The 25,356-nt window shown below is 41.3% G+C and overlaps 2 protein-coding genes across 3 annotated transcripts; one reads left to right on the top strand and one right to left on the bottom strand.

Annotated features, from left to right (window-relative positions):
• Positions 1-5: 5 nt before the first annotated feature.
• LOC126380625 (BTB/POZ domain-containing protein 8-like) lies at positions 6-1,408 on the bottom strand. Its single transcript, XM_050030166.1, has 2 exons — positions 1,231-1,408; positions 6-1,121 (listed from the first exon to the last, which is right to left on the bottom strand). The coding sequence occupies exons 1-2, from the start codon at positions 1,273-1,275 to the stop codon at positions 132-134; spliced, it is 1,035 nt and encodes a 344-aa protein (XP_049886123.1). The 5' UTR covers positions 1,276-1,408; the 3' UTR covers positions 6-131.
• Positions 1,409-1,553: 145 nt separating this feature from the next.
• Positions 1,554-22,934, top strand: LOC126379971 (nonsense-mediated mRNA decay factor SMG7-like). 2 transcript variants are annotated; one of them, XM_050029027.1, is made up of 18 exons: positions 1,554-1,708; positions 2,175-2,274; positions 3,267-3,392; positions 4,490-4,608; positions 5,165-5,344; positions 6,119-6,298; positions 8,168-8,311; positions 9,105-9,198; positions 10,686-10,872; positions 11,192-11,332; positions 11,989-12,118; positions 13,061-13,186; positions 13,612-13,832; positions 16,280-16,368; positions 16,706-16,819; positions 17,036-18,355; positions 19,336-19,440; positions 20,786-22,934. In XM_050029027.1, the coding sequence occupies exons 1-18, from the start codon at positions 1,677-1,679 to the stop codon at positions 20,879-20,881; spliced, it is 3,504 nt and encodes a 1,167-aa protein (XP_049884984.1). In that variant the 5' UTR covers positions 1,554-1,676; the 3' UTR covers positions 20,882-22,934. The 2 variants fall into 2 exon arrangements, with proteins under 2 accessions (XP_049884984.1, XP_049884976.1); XM_050029019.1 differs by having other exon boundaries at positions 19,333-19,440.
• Positions 22,935-25,356: the final 2,422 nt, after the last annotated feature.

The following is a 25,356-nucleotide window of genomic DNA, read 5'->3' as shown; positions in this document are numbered from 1 at the left end:
ACATATTCAAACATCAAGGTAATTTTTATTAGACTACAATTATGATTAAAATGTTTTACATTTGATTGAAACTTACAAGGCTAATAAAAAATATTAATCACAGATAAAGAAAATGCTATATAAATAATAATTTAATCTTTTGGTACAATGTATTCACATAGCTCTCGAATTAAATCGGCATTCTTTATTTCCTTGAATGTGCTGGACTTGAGAGAGGCAACATTCTTCTTGATGAACTTGAGGGTAGTTTGTTTTAGGATATCTGAGTTGTACATGTCAGCTACTACTAGCACTTCAAGTGCATTGTCAGTGCAGAGCTGCTGGGAGAGTGTGTACTGAGCCAGCTCACGGAGACCCTTCAGGTTGTACTGGTCAGCTAACATGAGTAAATTGAAGAAGTTTGCAGCGTCAATATCTTTGATGGTCCCAGTGTACACAAATTCCAGTATACCACGAAGGTCATCAGTACAGACATCAACCAGCTTCACGTAATTGTTTTGGCTCTCAGCAGTGTCCTCTTTCAGCATAGCTTTGAACACTTCGCTATGAGCTAGCAGTAAAACTTTGTGTACTCTAAATTTATCTCCATCTGCAGATTCTATGACAAAATCTGTACAGATTGGGTCTGTCATTAAGATACTGAAGTCATGGTTAACTTTGACATGATCAATAACCTCCTGCTTGATGCCTTTATCTTCAATATCGGAAAATGAAACGGCAATATACAATTTCCTATCCATCAGCGCATCTACATCCAGGTCTGTGAAGCTGTAAGTGGTTATATAATTCTGAGACATCTCTTTTTGTTTGGAAAATTGTAATTCCTTGAGATCTTTAGGTAAGTACACAATCCCATTCTTCTTGTCTATATTCATTTCATTACCAAAGCTCACAGATATGTTGAAAGAGGTCTCGTGCCGGTTGCTCACGAGCAGATGGAGCAGGAATATATCCCCAACAGTTTCAGTTCTATATAGGAACCAGAAGTCTGAGACATCCTCTATATATGTACCGCCAATATCATATAAATTGTTTCTGTAGAACTTCTGGTACATGTTATCAAGGCAAAGCCATTGCGCGTCCTTTGTTTGACAAACACGATGTCCGAAAACAACTCCATCCTGCACAAATAGACAAACATATGGTAGTATTGCACAATAATAAAAATAACTAGTTCTAAATATTATTAGTCATACACAAACGATATAGCAGAGTTTAGGAAGTTCTTACCGAAATCGCTTCTTGACCCTTATTTCCTTCGTCCATGGCTGACATCTTCACAATTTCCAAAGATATTTTATATCCTTCTAATTACAAAAAAGTAAATTATTTTCCAATTTCCATGAATTCAAGATAAACTAGCTAAACATCAAAAAAAATCACAAATACTTAAATTTAACTATGTTGGTATCATTGCATAAATGTCAATAAAAGGGCGCTTTACAACTATCGAGCTAACAAAAAATAAGACCGGAAGTATGAATGAATGATTTTGTAATTCTAATTTTTGAAAAAGGCAACGATTTTGTTATGTCAAAACTTTGACAGTTTATTTGACAGCAGTGCATGGATCTCGATTGTTTTTAGAATTTTTCCTTCTTCCATTATTCCGTAATATTGTTTTGAATTATTCCCTAATGCTATGACAAATATTGAGGCTCTAAGCCTCTATCAAAATGGTTTTAAACGCCGCTGTACAAATGTTAAGGTTAGTATAATAAATTGTTGTCTTTTATATTTACTTTCTTAACCTTTAAAATAGTGACTATTTTATTAGTCATTCTGCATGTAAACTGGCACAATATTCATATTCTTGACGTTGTCGTAATTCCATATTCCTTGCAGTAACTAGGAGTAGGTCAAGACTCTATCTCTGACCTCTGGTTCTTGTCCCTGTTAGACAAAGTTCAATAGCATATTGATTAAACTTATGACGTCCAATAACATCCTTGAATGCGTTTCTGCATCAATCCGGGACTTTTTTTTACTATAGAAAATCTATACTCCAGTGACCCATTGCCATAACCTAAAAAAATTAAATAAATAATAATCTATACCTTTGCCTGTTGGGAACTACTTGTATAATTGCATTTCTGTAGTGTATCTTATCTTTTCTATAGTTATCTTTTTCAAATCCACTGTATTCATTAAAACTAAATTAATTTTACTTACAGGGAGGCAGATGAGTTGAAACAGAAGATATTGAAATTCAAGAGTGGAACTTCAATGCTACAAGAGCGCAGTCTTTGGGCCACACAACAACAGTTGCAAAAGGTGCATCTCTCTCTCTCTCTCGTAATATATCAGGAGGTGAGTTTGGCGGGAAGAAGAGAGTATTTTTTTCCCGCCAAACTCACCTCCTTATATGTTATGACCTGCACCTTCTCTTTTATTTGTTTCATAAAAGTTATTTGCCCATAAGGCAACACTGATTTTCATCCCTCACCCATTATCGGAGAGATGCAGGAATCATGACAAAAAAAAATACTCCTACATAGTGTGGTAGCAGTTTAATACTCAGACAAAAGAAAAAAGGATGCTAAAAATACATGTTTCAATATTACCATTATGAAGTCATTTATGTAATAAGTAAATATTTAAAAACTTAAATAATACTAAAACACTTTATTACACACACATTCACAAGACATTTACAGGGAAAATTTATTCTAAGGCAGGTAAAGGCAGCCTAGAAGAAGAAATTTCTGAATAATTGATGAATGTGGAGGTAGCAATAGAAGTGTGTCAGGATTGAATCAAATGGAATTTTATAGTCTCTGCTTACCCTGGTGGGAAATAGGCGTGAGTTTATGTAGAAATAGAAATGTTTTATTGCGACCATATGTTCGTACAAATTGTGGTGTTATAAAAATACAGAAGTAAGTATTTTAGTATCAACATGGACCCGGTAAGGGCACTGCAACTGGTAGAGAGGACAACATACTTAATTATTAGTCAGCGATACAACTTGTATTTATTATACTTACTATATTTTAACAATATTATTGCACTTATATTTTAAGTATTGTTTTATATGTTTATTATGATTTAATTTATAAAATATTATTAAAATTTATTCATTTTAGTTTATCATTTATATATTAATTGACTGTGTATGTATTATCTTTTGATTTTTCTTTGGTGAGAATACCTGGGAAAGGCTCATCATATCATTACAATATTGACAATCATTACAATATTCCAGCATATCATTACAATATTGACAATCACAAAGTATCTTACATTTCACATAAACTTTTTTTTAGGTTTATCAAAAGGTTCTTGTGCTAGACTTGGACTATGCCTTGGACAAGAAAGTTGAGCAGGACCTATGGAACATCGGCTTTAAACAGCAAATTGAGGCGCTGCAAGCCATATCCAAGGACAGAAAGGTAAGCAGATTCAACTCACGTTTATAAATACCCATCACAGCACAAATCCTGAGACAAAAGCAAGGAACCGAGTTGTGGTTCATCATCCTAGGATTTAATTACTATTTACGTAAATATATCTATTAATAAATAAGCAGCGTGAGGAGGTGGGCCTGTGCCCAGCAGTGGGGAGTGTATTGGCTGTTTATGTTATATTATGTATTAAATTTATTATGTAAAAATTAAATGAGAAAGAGAAATGGACCAAATTAATGGTACCCAATAAATGCTAAAAGAAGTAGAGGTAAACAGATGACAAGTTGGGAAGACGATATCAAAAAAGTGGCGGGACCATTATGGACCCGAATAGCAAGGGATAGAACCAGATGGAAATCTTTAGAGGAGGCCTTTGTCGAAAGACAAGCTGACGCAAATCATCAACCGTTCGCCGATACAGTTGATTTAAATAACAGATTAAGTTTATTTTATAATGTACTGGTAATTAGATTAAAATGTAAATAACATAAGTAACAGCAATAAAGGTTTATTTTATTATGTATTAAATAGAACAACCAGTTCAGAACAATAAATGATTATATTTCAATAAGATAATATTTTACAGTAGTTTCAATATGTGTATGTTTTCCTTTTCTATTCATCTATATTACAACTCGAAGCACCCATTTATGAGTTGCTACATAATTGGATATAAGAATATTTTATTATTAAAGTATGTTACACACAGCAACAATACAATGACATCAAGAGAAAGAAAAAACAAATACATAAAATTAATAATCCCTATTTCTTCTTCTTCTGAAGATGAATAATCCCTATTATTTGACTGGGACAAGAATAAATTATAATACTGGAAATAGAAGCCAGTCTAAGATGATCAAAAACCAATCTGATTTTAAATTACGACTTATTTTCGAATTTTATTTATGAATTAAGTTATGAGTACGATGTTTGGCCGCTTTTATTGATGACGTCACATGACAGTATTTCCATACAAACTTCAAAGAAATTCGATTTGACATTTGGTGAACAGTATCTCATTTGACTAGGTTGTCAAGTGGCCTATTATAAAATTATGTGCAATATGGTGTGTTGTGCAGAACCCTCTCCGCGGCGAGGGACAGGCGATGCTCTCGTGGGTGCTTCAAGCGGCCGCCGGCTTCTACCTCTGTCTGCTGCATCAGATCTGCACCACATTCAAACTAGACTTGCCTTTTAGGTAAGTGTTATTTGTATTCTACCCACCCCACGGCCTACCACGACGATCGGCCTACGGCGATCAATTATACATATTTAAATGGTGTGCTCACGTGCACACCAAAGTTCATGACTTTGATCATCAATGGCTCTTAGAGCTTGACGCCAAGCGCGATGAATTGAAAGCCCGACCACCTGCGGCGATCAGGGGGTTAAAATGGCCACATACAAGCAATTCATCTAAGAAAGCAATGTTGCAATTTTAACCGCAGGTGGTCTGGCTTTCAATTAATCGTGCTTGGCGTCAAGCTCTAAGCTACCCTATGACGTCACAGAGTGCTTTTTCATACAAATTCCATTGTAATTTCGTGTTTTGACTTTAGTAAAAAGTAACTGATTTGACTAGATGGAAACTAGCCTATTGGAATAGTAGTCAGAATACATCCATTGATAGCTGAACTAAATACCCATTTTCACCGAGTTTTAGTAAAAACCTCATGCTAATTCGTAATGTGGTTCTGGAGATTAGTCCAAACATAAAAAGATAGATTAGTCCAAACATTTTGTTGTATCATTAGACGTCGCGCGTCTCTGCTGGGCTGGGTGGAGGGCTGGAGCGCAAGCGCAGGCGCGGCGGCGGCGGGGGCGGCGCCCGGGGCTCCCGCGGCGGCGCGGTACATCTGCCAGCACTGCCTCGTGCACCTCGGGGACCTGGCGCGGTATCGCCAGCAGCTGAGGGTCGCGCATACTTTCTACAGGTAAGTTTGTATTCAAATGTGCATGTGAATGAATGTACCTATTTCTTACGAACGATTTAATCGATCAGTATTTTTGGTGTTGTCTGTTTAGAACAGAATTTAAAGTATGACTCTGAGGCGGATGAGACGTTCGCCAAAAATTCAACTTCGAGTATGTTACCAATTGAATGATTATATTTTTGGGTTTGAGTTTGAATAATTTTGTATGACGCCTGTGTGGTCTAGTGATTAGAGCGTTGAGCTCGCAATCTGACTCCCGGTGACGACATTATCGAAATCACTTTCTGAGACTCTCCTTTGTTTGGTAAGGACATTGCAGGCTTGAATCACCTGAGTGTCCGAAGAATTGAGATGATTTAGTCTTTCTGAGAGCATTTTAAGCCGTTTTGGCCATTAGCCGTAAAAACACTTGCGTGGTGGAGTACCTATGCTCGACGAGACTTATGTACGCTATTGTTATGTTATGTGCGTATGAAGCAGTGCGCCCTGCGAACCGATGTAGGACCAACCATGGAAAGTCAAACCATCACTTACATAAATGGGGCTCCAAGGAGTCGCCATACTGTGAATGTGGTCACCCGGATCAAACCCTACCTCACATAGTGAACGAGTGCCCTCTGCACCGGTTCCCAGATGGCATAGCCGGGCTGCATTGTGTGACGGATGCGGCAGAAACTTGGTTAAGGGAGCTTAAGCTGGATATATGATCCACTCAGGATATTTTATTTTTGTTTGCCATGCGGAATAATGATACCAAGTGCGCCCCGCCCGCAGGCACGCGCTGGTGGTGTCGGCGCACTCGGGGCAGCCGTACAACCAGCTGGCGCTGGTGTCGTGGCGCCGCGGCCGGCGGCTGGGCGCGCTGTACTGGCACGTGCGCTCGCTGCTCGTGCGCGCGCCCTTCCCGCCCGCGCCCGCCAACCTGCAGCGCACGCTGCAAGCCGCCAGCGCCGGGTGAATATCATCATCATGTCGTCCAAACCGTATCCAGCGACGGCGACTCCTAAATATCTATCTCGGGTCGTTGTTGTGGTGGGCTCTGATGTGGCTGGCGAAACCGAACTTGGACTTGAAGGTCCGGTCACACGGCACACAATATAGCGAATTGAGTATAGGATTTGCGTCGAGATCTTGTAAACGCTTCTCTTCAAATAAATTCACGCTAAATATACAACTAAACGGTGTTGCGGTGAATATACAATTCTATTGAACACAATAATTAACCGTTCATTTTAGGCTCCGACAGCCCAGATCCGCCGGAGCGAGGATATATATATATATATATATATATATATATAGTCTCTGCTTACCCCTATCGCTGCGTGGGCCCTTTGGTACCGAACAGAGCGTAGTACCCCGCTAGCCACAATTTGCTATTGAGACTAGGGCTCGACGATCCAACGGTGTTATGTCGAAAGTTGTATATATGTGTCGTGCTATGCAAATTTCGTTAGCGCGTTTTAGGACTGCATTGAATGATAGCGCGCCATCTGTTGGTTATGAGCGTAACTAGCTGATCAACTAGCTGGGTCCGCCACATCTCACTGGGAAACAGACGTGAGTTATGTATGTACGAAGGATCATACATTAAATATCTAACACAACACATATATGATGATATATGATTTCGTACTGGCGTATAAACATATTAAACAGGGCGCCGAACATCGATTTCTTAGCCGGTACCGATGAAGTGTCAAAAGTACTGAAATCATTCGTTCCATCGGCTTAGCGAACTTCATGTGACGTCACGAATCGGGGATCGCCATCTTGGTTACTTACGCGGTACGACAAAATCAAATCAAGATTTTTTCTATCTATCTAAATCAATGTTCGATTTGCTCCAATCTGAATAGGCTTCGTCTTACCCAGTAGGGCCCCAGTTCCTAGGATGCTTGCACGCTGCCCGAACCCACGATACTACGATATAAGTCTGTTTTTTTTTTTTTTTTTTTTTGACGTGACTTATTGTAGATTTGCCGCAGATGGCATTAACTACTTGGCCGGACAAATGGGGAGCGCTGAAGGCTCTCACCCGGTACAACGTTTAAGACAACAGGCCTGAGGGTGCCCAGTTGGGCGTTGATGACGTTAGTGTTATCACTGTGTTACCATTAAATTGGTGTCTTTAACATTCCAAGGACGTAAATTTTATTATTGAAAATTAAGTGAATTACTGACTAATGTATTTAATTACTATTACTTGTCATATATTCATATATTTAAAAAAAAAACCCATTAAAACTGTATAAACTCTTTTGCTAAAAGTTCTTAATTTCCTTGCAAAGTTCATATAAAATCAATGGTCGTGGGTAATTTATTTTTTACGAAATGGCAACACAGGGTGAGATGACGTCACTGGGCTAACCTTGAAATGTTAGCTGTCACTTTGAGCATACTTGGTTTTCTTATACCATGCCTCGAACAGGGCTTTCACAGGTTTTAATATAATTTTTGATAATGATATAATAGTATAATAGCGTGGTTAACGACCTCCGTGGTCCAGTGGTTGGGAGTTGGGCTCACGATCCGGAGGTCCTGGGTTCGTTTCCCGGTGGAGACGTATCACAAAAAATGCTTTGTGGTCCCTAATTTGGTGAGGACATTACAGGCTGATCACCTGATTGTCCGAAAGTAAGATGATCTGTGCTTCGGAAGGCACGTTAAGCCGTTGGTCCCGGTTACTACATCCTGATGGAAATAGTCGTTACATGAGCCATGTCACCCTATGGCGGCTCAATAGTAACCCTGACACCAGGGTTGATGTGGTTGGTACTCCACCTCACAACCCACACGATAGAAGATAGCGTGGTGTGCCCGCAGCCGCGAGGCGAAGGACCTGCCGGTGCTGCCGGGGGTGAGCCCGCAGCGCGCGGCGCCCGCGGCCGCGGCCTGCGCGCGGCTCGACGCGCACTCCTACGTCACCGAGCTCATACGGGCCCTGCACCTCATACACACCGTCGAACAGTGAGTATTCTGTTACAGTTAAACAAGTATTCTACTTATACCTCCCAATCCCACTAAGTGTTTGGTTAGGACATTACAGGCTGATCACCTGATTGTCCAAAAAGTAAGATGATCGGTGCTTCGCAAGGCACATTAAGCCGTTAGTCCCGGTTACTCCTTACTAATGTAAGTAAGTAGTTACATGAGCCATGTCAGGGGCCTTTGGCGGCTCAATAGTAACCCTGACACCAGGATTGATGAGGCTGGTCATTCACCTCACAACCCACACGATAGAAGAAGAGAAGACTAAGTCCCTATACTTTGATTAGAATTAAGTCGTATACTAAGATCAAGATAAATTATAAAATTCTGATCACTAAAGAAAGACAGATCTCAACCTAACGACAAATATTTTCTTTTTTCGATTTAACTTATTTATGAATTTTAATAAAAAAATCCGTAATAATAAGTGCGACATTTTGTCACGTTTTTCCATGACGTCACAGATTGGGTTTTCATACAAATTCCACAGTAATTTCGAGTTTTGATGTTTAGTAAAAGTCACTGATTTGTCTAGTTGGAAACTAGCCCATTACAGCTACTGGAGCGGTTAAAAAGGCCACATTGAAAGGATTCATCTAAAAAATTGACATTTGTTTGGTTTGTGGTCAATCTTCCGACAATATTTTGACAAACAGCATACGATCTTACAAATAACGATCACAGTATACTAATGATAAGGTCGATGCTAGAATCCTAAGTCATGATTGACAAATGATCGAATGATGTAAAATCGGTGTATGTAATGTTCTAGACTGGAGACGGCATCGAGTTTAGTGAATTCCCTTAACTCTGCTCTGACGGCGCTCGTGGCCACTGACAGCTTCGAGTCCATGACGCTCATCAAGGTATGTTACACATTGTAATAACTCACTGTCGCTTCGTTTACCTACTTTTTTTTTAACTTTGACGAGTTTGCCCTTGGCCACAGACTTGCCCGAAGGCATTGACGAAGCCTAAGATGGAGCAAGTTCGCCCAGAAGGTGCCTGTTCACTCTGGCCTTGACCTTTGACCTACTTTGTTTTATATAACATGATTTACAAATTACATAAACTGCCTATATACGTTCCACTGCTGGGCAAAGGCCTCCCCTCAATCAACCGGAGGGGGTATGGAGCATATTCCACCACGCTGCTCCACTGCGGATTAGTGGAAGTGTTTTTACGGCTAATAACCGGGACTAACGGCTTAACGTGCCCTTCGAAGCGCGGAATCATCTTACTTTTTCGGACAATCAGGTGATTCAAGCCTGAAAAGTCCTTACCAAACAAAGGACAGTCTCACAGAGATGATCTCACAATGATGTTGTTGTCTTTTTTTTTGTGTGTGGCGTCCTTTTATAATAAACTTTTTCTATTCTATTCCACACAAAGTGATTTCGACATCACAAATTACTAATCCAAAATCGTGTTAATTTACGTAACATAACAACGTCACGCCTGTATCCAGGAAGGGTAGGCAGAGGTATTACTCGTCAGTATCACTTGTACTATGTTTATGTCCCATGTAATAGAGGTCGAGCCTGTTGCCATTAACCGGGCATACATCCTGGAAGACACGTGATATCAAAACAAAACATGATTTCCAAATCAGAAATCAGAATCATTTATTCAACGTAATTATCATGGATAAACTTGTTGAAGGTCAATGTAACATTTTTGAATTTACGTCATTTTGCAAGGTGTTAAGGCTGAGGAGAAGAAATGACAAGAAACTGCAACAGCAACACATCTTTTAAAAACCAATGAGGATATACATTACAAGTTATTTAATAACTAGAGGAACACATTCAATACCAGACATTTTTATCATTTAGGTAGTCATTAATCTTATAATAAGCTTTTTTACATAAAGTAATCTTACAGTCGCATTAATTGGTTGAAACTGAAAGCCCGAACCGGGGCTCGAACCCGTGACCATACGATGTACGGGTGTCTCATGTTTGTGCATATTTATTTATAAGAACTGGCGGGCTTAAAGTGGCCACATCGAAGCAATTCATCTAAGAAAGCAATATTGCAATTTGACATTTGCGCATGTCAAATTTGTCAAATTTGTAAGTGCGCAATGCAAACAAATGTCAAATAGCAATATTGCTTTCTTAGATGAAATGCTTCGATGTGGCCATTTGAACCCCCCTGTAATTCTTACCATGTGACATGCAAAAAATAAATAAGCCACACTTTCTTCGAACATGGATTATAATAGAAACACGCGGGTTACACGGATTAGTGTCCATTGTTTTCCACTTTTAATAAGTGTTGTCATTGAAAATATACGATTTTTAATCTACCGGAAGCTACGTAACGTCAACATATTTTTTCACCCCGGCAGATGGCGGTAGTGATAATGTGGCTGGTGCAGTCATCAACCGAAGGTCTCCCGGCGGAGTCGGCGGCGCTGACCGAGGGCGAGGCTACGGCGGCCGCGCTAGCCGAGTCCCTGGCGTGCGGCGCCGTGCTGGCGTTGCTACTGCCCGCCTACACGCTGCCGGCGCCGCCGTCCCGGGCGCTGCCCGCCTGTGAGTATAACATGGGCTACTGTGAACACTCACTGCTGTTACCGTTCATACGCTGCCCGCCTGTGAGTATAACTTGGGCTACTGTGAACACTCACTGCTGCTGCCGTTCACACGTTGCCCGTCTGTGAGTCTAACATGGGCTACTGTGAACACTCACTGCTGCTGCAGGTTTTTTTTTTGAGAGAATATACTCCAATCGATGCTAAAATGCGTGACGTATATCGTTTATGTAATAGATAATTGAAGATTCTTCTACTACGACTAGCCAGCTCTGTCAGCGTTACTTTTCCCCTCCTAGAGTAATGTATGTCCCCCGCAGTGAAGGTGTGGCTGCAGTGGGTGACGGCGCGGGGCGAGGTGGCCGGCGGGGCCGCGTGGCGCGCGCGGCCGCAGCTGTGGCCGGCGCTGGCGCACGCGCTCAACCACCTCGCCGACGAGGCCGCCAGGGTCACGGACAAGTGTGAGTCGCTACGTATACACAGAACGACCAGGGAGGTTAAAAAGGACGCATCGAAGCAATTCATCTAAAAAAGCAATATTGTAATTTGACATTTGCGCATATAAAAACAAGTGCGCAATGCAAATAAATGTGTGCAATATTGGTTTTTTAAGTGAATTACTTTGAGGTAGCCTTTTTAACAAAAGAAATACAAGTTGTTGTAAATGTTAGTGACATCGTAAAGAATACTGAGGGAGATGATTCAGACCATGATTCTGAGTTAATATCAAGTGAAATTCATAGATAGATAGATAAAATACTTTATTGAGCACAATGGACACAAAATACAGATATAAGGACAGCATATACAGAAAAGCATAAAAGGCAGCCATTCATGTTTTTTTTTTTTAAATTATTTTCAATTCTACACTTTTGCGATGGAAAATTCCACTTGATATCAACTCACAATAATGAGTTGAATCATCCCCCTCAGTATTTGTTACGATGTCACTTATTTTTGTGAGTTTTTCCTGGAAAATACATGTTTTTTTTTTAAATTATTTTCAGTTCCATACTTTTAGGCGGAAAATTCCACTTGATATCAACTCAGAATCATGATCTGAACCATCCGTCAAAGTTTTCGTTACGATGTCACTAACACCCTGTATATGTCACAGACGACTCAGTCCCTCTACCGGAAGACGAAGAGCTTCACGGCTTCCTGCCGCTGGAGCCGGCGCTGTCTGTGCTGAGGTTCCCCAACCACGCCGCCTGGGACACACGACACTCGGACAAGGACGATACAGAGTGAGTACATACGGTCATCATCACCAGCCCATTAACGTCCCCACTGCTGGGGCACGTGCCTTCCCTATGGATGGATAGGAAGATCGGGCCTTAAACCACCACGCGGGCCCAGTGCGGATTGGTGGTTATTAACGACTGCTAATGCAGCCGGGACCAACGGCTTAACGTGCCTTCCGAAGCACGGAGGAGCTCGAGATGAAAACTTTTTTTTTGTGGTCACCCATCCTATGACCGGCCTTTGCGAAAGTTGCTTAACTTCAACAATCGCAGACCGAGCGCGTTAACCGCTGTGCCACCGAGCTCCTCGAGTACATACGGTCACTAGTACTAATATGTATACCTTTGAAACCATGTCACATTAACTTTTTTGACAAATTAAACCGTAAGTCCCATTAAATGTCTTATATGATAGTGCGACAGGGTTCTAAAGTGGGTACATGATATTTCTCATGACTGTACATACATATGGGAATGAAAGGTTATGAACGTGATGTGTAAAACATAAACAGCATATACACGTCCCACTGCTGGGCACAGGCCTCGCCTCAATTAACCGGAGGGGGTATGGAGCACTCCTCACGATGCTCCAACGCGGGTTGGTGGAGGTGTTTTTACGGTTAATAGCCTGGACCAACGGCTTAACGTGCTCTCTGAAGCACGGAATCATCTTACTTTTTCGGACAAACAGGTGATTCAATCCTGAAAAGTTCTTACCCAACGAAGGACAGTCTCGCAAAGTGATTTCGAGAATGTTTCCAGAGGGAATCGAACCCGGACCTCCAGATCGTGAGCCTAACGCTCTAACCACTAGACTACGAAGGCTGTGTGGAACGTGATGTGTCCCGCCCTCCCGCGCCTCAGCCGCCCCTGTCGCCGCCCGCGCATTACTTATTACGCGCGCGAACGAGTAGCCTATTATAAGTTTTCAAACTGTGTTCATAGGTGTATAGAGGTGTCCCCCACGTGCCTCAGCAACGAGCCGGAGCTGGAGGCCCGCGTGCGGGCGCGCCGCCTGCACCAGCTGGGGCTCCAGCTGGCTGACATGTGCCCCGACCACCTCTCCTACACGTGAGGCATCCTAATATACCAACTACCTGACACAAGCGAAGTCAATGAATGGGTTATACTATTATACTTACCTAACCTGCAGAAGATTAGGTAGTGAAGATTTGACAAGTCCGATTTTCTAAAGAAGCGCCTGCCTGTCTGACCTTCCAACACGGAAGGGAAAACCACCCCAATACAGGTTAGGTCACATACCTCCGAAACGCATTTCTCGTGTATGTGGGTTTCCACACGATGTTTTTCTTCACCGCTGATGTTCCAAACAAAAATCCGAAAAACGATGTCGAAACGAACCTGCGACATTACAGTGAGAGTGAAGCGTTCTTCCAACTGGGCTACCGCATACTCCACCACGCTGCTGGACACAAACAAATTAGTTTACCATAAACTCCAAACACAAAGTTAAATATATAAATATCTCCTCACAGTCAAGAAGACAACAAGACCACCTTCACAGCGACATCTATCGGCGGGGAGCAGCTGTCCCTGGCGCTAGCGGAGCTGCAGGCGGCGGGGGCGGGCGCGGGAGCGGAGGCCGAGGGGGCGGAGGCGCGCAGCCCGCCGCGGGACACGGAGGGTGACAGCGACGATGACGCCGCGCACCCGCCGCCGCCCATCGTCATCTCAGAGGCTGACTTCCGGGAGAAAGGTACTTGTTTCTTCCCTTTTTTAAAATACAGGGTCTTAGTGACACCGCAACGAAAGCTTTGATTCAGCTCATCATCGGCACTCGTTCCGATATCACTTATACCCCGTACAAGTACCTACAGATATGTATAGGTGTTAGTGACATCGTAACGAAAACTTTCCGGGTTGATATCAAGGGGAATTTCTTGACGGAAAAATCGTGACAATTATAGTTATTTTTTAAATTATTTTCAGAAAATTCCACTTGATATCAACCCTGAGTCACGGTCTGAATTGTCATTCAAAGTTTTTGTTACGGTGTCACTAACTCCTTTGACCACGTTTGACCACAATCTCAGGTGGCCTAAGGCGGAACATGCTCTCCCAGCAAATTATTCACTCTAGCCTTGAAAACTTCAAAAGGGTATTTGACAGCAACTCACATGAGATAAAAAGAAACAATATTCCAATTCAACGTAATATAAGGTCCATCCATCGCAAGATGAACTAGTACCCACGACTCACCGACCCTTCTGTTAGACCAACGTAATCGAATTTTCCTCGAAAAAGTCGAAGATATAAGATAAGGGATAACAGCGTACTTGAAATGCTGTCTCTCTCTCTCTCTTTTATTTAAGAGCTGCGCTCTTGTCGGTGGAGTAATCACCTTCATTACTCCAAAGATAGGGCGTGTAGAACGGTGATTGCCCCAATCGCCTTCCGTTCCGCAGTACACCGACCAATTTCTCAATCGGTGATGTTCTAGCTAGACCCCTACCAGAATCCATTTCCTCGGCCTCCAACCAGTACTGATACCGCTGCTGCCCGGCATCAGGGCAACCTCATCAACCTTTATTTTATTTGCGGCGAGGATGTGCTGCCGCCATAGGATGTTTCTCGGGGTACCGAACAAAGCATAGTACCCCGCTAGTCACGAGTTGGTAGTGTGACTAGGGAACAACGATCCAAAATGCTGTCTAACATGCGGTAATGCATCATAATTTTACCTTTCATGCCGCTACTTCGGTTCGGCAGATTCGACAGATTCGAGGACATTGGACCGCCAAGATACAGGTCTGTCTTCGTCTATGGAAGGAATGAATGTCACGGATACAGTTATGACAGGGTGGCCACTAGAAATCTCCCAATCACTCGAAATTCGCACGACGGATATTGGTAAACAAAATTCTGTGCGTTTAGTGGGCCCACGGATGCATAGATTTACCACTACCGTAGAAGCAGCGCTTGATACAAAAATGCGGCGAAAACTTGCCGTTTGTTTAGGTATATATTCGTACACAGCGGTATATACATTCAATAAAATCGTGTCAAATTAAGAAAGTACGCATCGGTTTAATACGTATACTGCAACTCGGATTGACCGGGAGTACTTGTTTTAATGTATTTTAAACTAAAATAATAATGTTGGTGGGTTTTACTGCGAAAATTAAACTTTTTATACTATGATAAAATGCACAATGTCATTACTTATTCGAAATATGATGTTCCATCCTTCTCTTTTCGCTTTGAGCTTCTATTTTTGCGAGTTTGTACCACGCACTTCCCCGTGTTGCCAGTTCGGCGTCTAATTGCGCACTGAGGTAAAGTACTGCCAACGTCGCTATATTAACAGTAACTTTGCGTCCCACTTTTTGAGCGCTAATGTTCAATCTACGGTAGTAGTAAATCTATGCACGGATGGTTTAGATTCTCAATTAGACACGATAAGTAGCGGTAGCATCAAGCAGGACAAAGTTCAACGTATCCGCATTATTTATGGATAATCCATTCCAAAGCAAGGGAGGAAAAGCAAAAAAATATCCTGTTTTATGCCCGTTACTTTGGATTCGGTTTAATGTCGGAAGACCGAATGTCCTTTTTAAATCCAAACTCATTTGTTTAACTATTGTGCCTAGAAGTGTCGACTTTATGAGGTTAAGTGGCCACCCCGTTATATTTACTTCAATGCTCTCTGTCCCTCGCTGTTCTAGATTGTTCTGGATGGAGTACTTAGACCGACTTCCTTCCCTTCCCTTTAATTTGCTTGGAATGCCGTTAAATGGAAGCAGTGTCTATTTATCTAAATGTCGCATGTATGTTTGGATGTCTTTATCTGTCTGTACTCTCGTCTCCCTATTCGATGCAAAAGTTATGACTTCGGCAGGTTCTTAAGCAGTGGTTCCTTTCCACTCTAAATAAGAGGTCAGACTGTCATACCCTCAGGGGTATACGCAGCAGTATAAGCCTATTCAAATGAAAGACTGTAGACATCGGTTCGAATGATCCGCGAACTAAACTTCAGATTCTTCTGGGGAAATGCGTCAATCAATTGTGAACCATTAGACCGCATGGTCTCCCAATGTTGGGTCCCAACTTTTTTGCTTTGAATTAGAAGACAGAGTTAATAACGTCTATATTTCCTAACACTTTGTCTCCATATGGATATAATAATTGTTTTAAAATCTACAGTTCGCGAGAAACGCGTCGGTATCCTGAAACCGCAAGGATCTTTGGAGCGGGCGCGAGAAGAACGGGCCTTAGCCAACACTCAGGATGATGTAAGTTGTTGAAATATGTAAGTTATAAACCCCCGTTGTTTAGGGGGGTGGTTTGTATTATAGGAGAGTAAGCTTCAGTAAAACTGCCGGTACTGATTTTGCTTCAAAAGAAATCGACGAAGTGTACGAAAATTCTACAAATATGACAGAGTATCAAAAAGAATATGCATTCCTTACGCAACCATCGCTCGTTTCACATGACATGTGCTGCCTCTACCAAACGTCCCTACATTCTGTGAAGACCTTCGTGGTACAAAAGTCGAGGCACGCGAATCTTCTCGATACCCGATGGACACCACCTCGCCTCCAACCTCTGTAGTAATTGCATCTTTTACAGGATGGAGACACCAGCGAGGAGTTGAAGGGCGAAGACAAGAAAGAGGCCCGTAAGCCGCGCGTCAACATCGCCATGGCTGCCATCATGAGGAAACAAGAGGAGACTAATAAACAAGTTAGTATTCGAATTATTTACCCCGAAAAGTAGACAATCTTCGCGTCATATGTGCCAAATACTAAGAATAAATACAGACAATAGACGAATATTTTTTGAAATTGAAAAACCTTTAGAAACCGCGTTCAGTAAAGAGTCCTTAACTATTCCGGAATCCCAACACAATGGGCTAACGAAAGCAATTTTGATGCTTATTAATCATTGTTTTGTTACTAGGTGAAGTTCGTGACGCCACCACCAACACCGGACTCGACTTCAGAAACCGCTGACAAAGACACGGACAAGCCAAAAATGATCCAACCCAAAGCTATCAAATCCCTCGCCAACTTGCCTATAGGTAGGAAGACAGGCGGCATTCTTTCACTTAAAGACAAGTCCGCTGGATACCCGCATCTAGTCAACACGGATCCCGAACCGCCCAAGAAAGAGGAGGAAAAGAAGAAAGATGTCAAACCCAGTCAAGGGTCCAGTCAGAACTCGCAGCAGACGTACCCGAAGCGACCAGACCAACCGTCGCCCAACTGGGGCGCCAATGTTGCGCAAGGCTACGTCGAAGGCCCGAGGATGAACTTCCCCAAGAGCTACGGCATACAAAGCCCCAGCTTGACGTACAATCCCGGCATAAACTACCCGCAAGCGACGACCATCAACAACCAGGGAATCAGGCTCCCCGTCGTCAACCCTAAAGAAATCGACGTCAGAACTGCCGCCTTACAGAAGCAAAACTCGCGACAAGAGTTGTTCCAAGACGGACATAAGTTCGGGAACCACAAGTACCAGGTTTCGGGCGACAAGAAGAATTTCCTCAACGACCTGCCGCCGCGGTTCGCGAACCAGTACCGGTACTGGCAGACCGCTCAGGACAACCAGTTCAATGACAACAAGTTCAGAGATGAAAACTTCCAAAGTAACAACTCTTTGTTCAACGCGCAGCAGCGGCCCAGCTGGATGACTAGCACGCCAGTGCCCGAGACGTACCAGCAGCCGAACCCCTGGTGGACGCCCGAGAAGCCGCCGCCGAACTTCAACGCGGGCTTCTCCGCCCCGATGAACATCCAGCCCAACTTCTACTCGCCGCACCTGGCCACGAACATGGCGACTCCCTACCCAAACATGTCATCTTTCAATCAGATGCCAAACCCTAACATAGGACAGGATAAGGCACAGAGTCTGATCACTCCGCCGAACTACATGCAGACGGCGATCGGGCAGCCGCAGATGCAGACGCTGCAGAATTTGGTGTCGTCTCCGAATTTTAATTCTTCATTAAACAATTTTGGGTCTTATGCGCCTGCAGTTGGATATGACTCATCGATGTACCCTCAGTTTAATAACAAGTTGGGGTACCAGCCGTTGCAGATGAAGATGATGGACAAGCCGCAGAGCTACCAGAGCAAGGAGCTGATGGACATGGGCGGGCTGGGCTTCGGCAACAACGTGCTCGACATGCAGCAGCGCAACTTGAACATGACCTTCAACGACCCCATGAGTGGTGCCAGCGAAATGGGAGGTGCTAAGAATTTGGATCACATGGGGGTAAGTGGAATTCTACAAGATAACTTCAATACCTTGTTATGAATATATACATTTATGAAAGTCTTCTAGTACTATTTTGTATGAAATCTGAGGGGTTCAAAAGGCTGCATAGAAGCAATTCACCTAAAAAGCAATATTGCAATATTGTAAGTGTGCAATGTCAATAAGCCACAACATTCAAGATTAGGACATTACAGGCTGATCACCCCATTTTCCGATGCGGAGCATTTAAAATGAATGAATAACCCAGGCGAATTATATAGGCATCTCGCTGATATGCGTAACCCGTTTCACGTGTCAACTTAACTCTATCGGGTTGTTGGCCAATATAAGACTGGGAGGGTTTTTTTAATCCTGCCTAAAATTGACGTGTGTTCCGTAAATTTAAGCATGTCGATTTTCCGTCCTTTTCCGCAGTGGAGCAGCGTGGTGGTGTATGCTTCATATCGGTTGATTGAGAGGTCTGTGCCTAGCAGTGGGACGTATATAGAGGCTGTTTATGTCTATATTATGTATGTACGGGAATCAGCACCATTGTGTAAGGCGCCCCATACACCTACAATAATATTGTACAATCCTTTAATTATGCAATAATATTGAATAACCCCTTTGATTCCACGTTCAATAAATTCTCTCAATAAAATTGACAAACCAGTCTGAACAATACTTTCGTGCGAGCAACATGTCTGACGACGAAGTTTTGGCGGCAAAAATAATACCGTGACTGACCGATCGCGATCGCTCCCAAAACTAAAATGAAAAATATTGCGCAATGTTAAGCCTACACAGTGCAAGAAAAAAAATATTGCCCAATAAAAATAATAAAAAAGCTCGCTATATCTTTTGTTCAATCATTGTGCAATGTTTCAATACTATCCCTAAACGTTCAATAATATTGTGCATTCAGATATATTGTGCAATATTATTGTAGGTGTATGGGGCACCTAAGTAAATGTATAATTATGTGAATTTTCCAGCAGGGCGGTGTGGACCCCCCGAGCGGCTCTTCCGGTAACACGTACTCGTTGTTCAGCGGCGCGCCCGACGCAGGCGCGTGGGGCGCTGCGCAGAGGCACCCGCAACAGGTAACTAACCACTACAGTCATGTGGCGGGGTTCTTATGGCAGCCTCTGTGGTCTAGTAGATCGTTAGACTATCTGAAGGTCCGAGTTCGATTCCCGATGGGACATTGTCGAAATCACTTCGTGAGACAGGCTTGAATCGCCTGATTATTCCGTGTTTCGGAAGGCATATTAAGCCGTTGATCCCGGCTATTAGCAGTGGAGCAGCGTGATGGAGTATGCTCTATACCCCCTCTGGTTGATTGAGGGGAGGCCTGTTCCCAACAGTGGGACGTATATAGTATTCTTATGGCTGATGGATTAAGAGCGTTCTTTCCTAAATTTTGAGTCACTACTTCACATAAAGCACCCGTCATCACTAACCATTGTTTTTTGATCGCACCCAGTAACACACCCCGGACACTTGATACAAAACACCTCGTTTTACACAGACACCACACATTGACGTTATCATACATGCGCATTTGTGTGTGACGACTGACGCCATACGGTTGAAGGCTAAAGTATGTTCATAATCATAATCATTTATTTGCAATAAAAATGGTATTACAGTTTGCAGTTGGTCAGCATTTAACATTTGGTCTACATTGGTTCGAGGGGGATGAGGTAAATCTAGCTCACCCGCTGGTGGGGAGCGGAGAGTTGCCGTTCTATAAGTAGTATTATTCATTATTCTATGCTAGCATTGTAACGTATAAGCTATACATGTAAATCTGTTTATTTCTTAAACCCCCTGCGTCTACTACTTTTGTAAATTTACAAAGCAGGAACTCCGATATTGAGTCCCGCAATGGTGCCTATTCTGGCAACCGCCGACTTAATTTGTCAAGTTTGAAACTAGCTCTATCTCTTTCTTGCACTTATTGTAAGTAAAGGACGGCGCTAGTTGAACTGTCCGACTAAAATTGGGTTAAGCGCGCGCGAGAATAGGCACCAGATACCTTCACTAAAATGTGTCTTTCATTTTATATTTACTGCTTTCTCCCTCACACAGCCACCGCTTCCGTGGTCTAGTGGTTAGAGCGTCAGGCTCACGAACTGGAGGTCCGGGTTCGATTCCCGATGGGGACATGGTCGAAATTACTTTGTGAGACTGTCCTTTGTTTGGTAAGGACTTTTCAGGCTTCGATCACCCGATTGTCTGAAAAAGTTGGATGATTCCGTGCTTCGGAGGGCACGTCAAGCTGTTGGTCCCGGATATTAACCGTAAAAACACCTTCACCAACCCGCAGTGGAGCAGCGTGGTGGAGTATGCTCTATACCTCCTCCGGTTGATTGAGGGGAGGCCTGTGCCCAGCAGTGGGACGTATATAGGCTGTTTATGTTTATGTTATGCTTTCTCCCCCAGCAGTCGCAGTCGCTGTGGTCGGGGCCGGGCCCGTCCCCGCTGGAGCGCCTGCTGGAGCAGCAGAAGCAGATGAAGCCGGCGCCCCCGCCGCACTGACCGGGCGCCGCCCCCGCCGCGACCAGCTCGACCAAATCCGCGAGCTAATCGACAATTACCTCGAACTCAAAGCCTACCATTACCTTATCAACTAATGAAGAGTTTGAATCGCTCTGCTCAGGACACCAGCTCGACAAATCCGACGACTAATCGACTATTACTGTCAACTGCTGCTTTACATGAACTAGTAAGACAAGTTCTTAGTTATTCACGTTGACAATCTAAAGTGGGTCCAAAGACTTCATGGTACGCCTCCAGATTTATAGTCCTCGATACTAGTACATAACACAATCTCAGGTTACAGACGTTAGATGCATTTTGTACTTGTCGGCGATATCTTCGCAGTTTCAAGCGAAACTGGCTCGTGATGTGGATATATTGAAAATTTTACGTTTATTTGAGGCAGAGAACGGATCTTTTGTTTTTGGCATTGGACAATGTTGCCATATCACTCTCAAAGACTCCTAACAAGTGCTTTATAAAATTGTAACTTGACCCCAAAAGATTTGCATAAGCGTAAACTCTAACTTGTATTTAAGGCCGTGAAAAAAATTCGTGTATACCTGTTGTTAAAAAATAAACTAAGTGCAATATATGTGCTGCATATATGTGTCTCCTAAACGTCAGCGGCATTATTACAAATATTCCAAATCAATGGGTTCCTATGAACTGCATTCGTGTAATTTAAAAATTGTGGGATATAGAAATAACACGGGATATTTTAAATGTCTTTACTCCTTATATTTTACAAAAATCATTGCACCATCTTATATTAAAACAAAATCCTCTCACCCGACCGACATCGCACCAAAAACTCTCCTCTCTTACTTTTTAAAACTGCCTTACCCATTCATTAACCATCCTCCTTTCACACCATAAACAATCAAATTCCCATTCATTATCCTGACATAGCATTCTCACTATCCTACAGCTCGGTATCACTTCATTTGAAAATGTAACGTTCGTAAATGTGAATTTTTAACTAATGAAACTAAACAGTTTGTTTCACTAGTAAATATCGGTCTATATTAGTTAAAATGTATATATGAAATGTACTTAGTGTTTTTAAAGCTTTATACAGTGTTAGTGACATCGTAACGATAACTTTGAGGATGATTCAGACCATGATTCTTTTATGGATAAGCTTGCCTGTACTATCTGTTTTCTTTGTATGTTTCTTGTGTCTGTTTTATTGTGTACAAATAAATAAATAAATGATTCTGATTAATGTCAAGTGGAAATTTCCGTCGCAAAACTCATGTTTTTCTTGGTTTTTTAAATTATTTTAAACTCTATATTTATGTGATGGAAAATTCCACTTAATATTAACTCAGAATAATGAGCTGAATCATCCCCTTAGTTTTCGTTATGATGTCACTTACACCCCGTACAGGTAGCAATACAAGTACGTATGTATGGGTGTTAGTGAAACAAATACTGAAGGGGTTGATTCAGACCACGATTCTGAGTTGATATCAAATGGAATTTTCCTCTGGGAAAATTCATGATATTGTGTTTTTTTAAATAATTGTACTTGATATCAACTCAGAATCATGGGCTCAATCATTCCTCAAACTTTTGCAATGTCACTAACACCCTATGTAGTATAACTTTCAAATACCATCAAACTTATTGCGTCAAGGCTGTGATTTAGATTGTCAGAGCGCTAACTGCTCCAAGCGGATAAGACTGCAGTTTATTGCTAAGAAATGAAAGTACGGGACTTGCTCAAGTCAACTTTTCATCAATCATATCATACCTGTATTGTCCAAGAAGCAGAATTTTGACAAATGATGATGTATCCGAATTTATGAATTAATTCTTGTGTGTGTATCCGGTATGCTAAAGGCAGAGCGGTACCACGGTTTAGGTCAATGTGTGTGAATGAATGAGTGAATGATATTTTTGAGAACGAAGTGTATAGTGCGATATTTACTAGTAAAATAATAAAGCTTTATTATAAGCATGTTTTTGTTGTTTATTTTAAGTGAAAATAAATTGAAGTAACGATTGTGAAACAATATTTTGTAATAAAGCTATTTTTGTTAAATAATTTGGTTGTTTTAATCTGGTTATTTCACCCGTCAAACCAGGTATGCTCAAGTGACAGCTGACATTGCAAGGTTAACCGCGGTGACGTCATCTATAAAGATTTTTATATATATGACAGGTGACAACTCAGGGTGACAATAATTACGTTAGTAATTGGCTTCATTTTCAGTAATAAAATTTAAGTTCTTGGAATGTTGGCCATTTTAATAGTGACACTTACGTCATCAAACGGCTAGCAATGGCGGCTTTTCATAGGATTGAGCATACCTGGTTTTATAATACCATGATTTCACTTTATTTCTCCCAGGGGTCTAAATTTCCATTCATTCTACTACATTAGAACATTCTATTTTGTTAAGTACCGTCATGTCGACATTTATTTACATAAAGTCTGTTGATTTATTACGGTTAGTGGCCCCGATTCCTGCAGACACCTCCAAATTTTATATTAAGTTATATATACTTACCTGTAATTTTCTTATCCGCCGAAAAAGAAAGGGACGGATGATTGTCAACAAGATAAATTTAAAACGAATGAATAACGCCAGCGAATAAAATAGGCGAGATCGCTGGTATTGTAATCAGTTTGACGTGCTGTCTACTTAACTCTATCGGGTTATTGGCTGATGTAAAATTTTAGACGGTTGTTTTAAGAATTCTGCTTAAAATTGACGTGTATTCCATAAATTTTATGCCTGCCAATGACAGGTATAACTTAAAATTAGATGGTGTCTGCAGGAATTAGCACCATTACCATTACATAAAGCATAGGATTAGAGTAGTAGAAATTAATGGAATTCAATTTCCCCTGGAGGAAATACTTTGGTAGAAATAGATGGAATAATCGTTTTAAATTTACCCCATTCATTCATTCAAGACTTAAGCTCTTGTCTGTGAAGCTCTTTCCTCCAAATTTGTCGATCCTTCTGCAAGTTTCTCGACGTACTATGACGAGACCCGGCCCTTTCACCGATCAATCGTCGTTCATTACCCCAAGGGAATATATTTATAGTATGGAAATAAGAATTAAAATGTGGATCACAAAATAAAATACAATTGTCAGTCAATAATTTAAAATTTATTCCATCATTAATCTATAAACAAATTGTTTATGAAATACGAGTCTAACGTGTAAAAAAGCGTACTAATAATAGTCTATTTTGCATTATACAAAAGGAAATTATTTACAAATATTGCTAATAAATATTTTATGAAGCATAATTTGAGACTGCTTTTCTATGAGTTATTTCCGAACAAGGGCTTCAGTACAGGGCACAAATATCAACAGATTAAAAAATACACAAATAAAAAAAAGAAAATCCAGAAGCTAAAAATCCAACCACCCAAACCAAATTCAGTGTCTATTGTCGATATCGTTACCCTTCAACATTCATATTCGATAAGTCTTAAAAAAATAAAATAGCTATTCGTAAAACCTACGAAGGAGTCGATTAACTAAAGTTAATAATCAATATAATAAATAACAGTCGCGAAGAACATTAAAATGTAAAATAATATGCTAGATATGTACAGGAATTGACAAACGTATTGGGTTGGGGTTATCGACGGAGATGTTGCAATAAACATCTATCATATCGATAACTAGCACCCGAAAAGAAATTATCTTTACGTTGTTTTCATAGAATTTGTAATACTTGCGAACTATGTGTAATCGAGACTCGCATGCGAATGAATGATTGTTAGTTCGCCACTTTTGGTATAAAACGGTCTTTGTTTTTGACAGAACAGGAATCCAATTCGAGCTTATTTTATACACATATCTATCAGCAACTTTTACAAATCCTAATCCAATAATTACGGTTAATTTTCACCCTAAGAAATAAATTGTGCTAAATAATTGTGTAAATAATCGAGGGAAATCTCACGATTTAAAGTTCCAAAGCCTTTCATGTCGGTATTAGGAAGATCTTGAATAATCACTTGTTTTAATACCAAGATTTTACATACTCTTGACTAGTAAATTGGCTGGCGAATGGCGCCCGGTAACAAATTGTATACCTTGTACTAGTATTGGCACTGCGGGTTCTTCATTTGACCAGTTAATAGAGAATCAATCACAAATTTTGTTTAGTCTATTTCTGTACTATAAGCCTAGTTCATTTTGACATTTTGTCTATGGTATCTTTATCTCACAACAACTAAGCCACACAGGGCCAGTATCATCGACCTATAAGACTCCTACAATAAATTAGTAAAAAACATACCGTGCCGAGGTTTTTCTTGCAGCTTCTTTTCCCTCTCTCAGCGGCGACGTCTGGACTTTTTAAATAACGGACGTAAGTATTATTAACTAATCAATACAATTAAGTCTTCCTTTGTGTTTTCTTAAGAGTTGAATAAGGTAACCTGCGACAGCAATGAATAATTATAACGATGCAGTCAATATAAATGATAAAAATACC

The sequence above is a fragment of the Pectinophora gossypiella genome, chromosome 3 (assembly GCF_024362695.1).
Source record: "Pectinophora gossypiella chromosome 3, ilPecGoss1.1, whole genome shotgun sequence".
Taxonomy (NCBI): Eukaryota; Metazoa; Arthropoda; class Insecta; order Lepidoptera; family Gelechiidae; genus Pectinophora; species Pectinophora gossypiella.
Note: the sequence above shows the minus strand (reverse complement) of the source record. Positions and strands in the feature narration are given on the sequence as shown.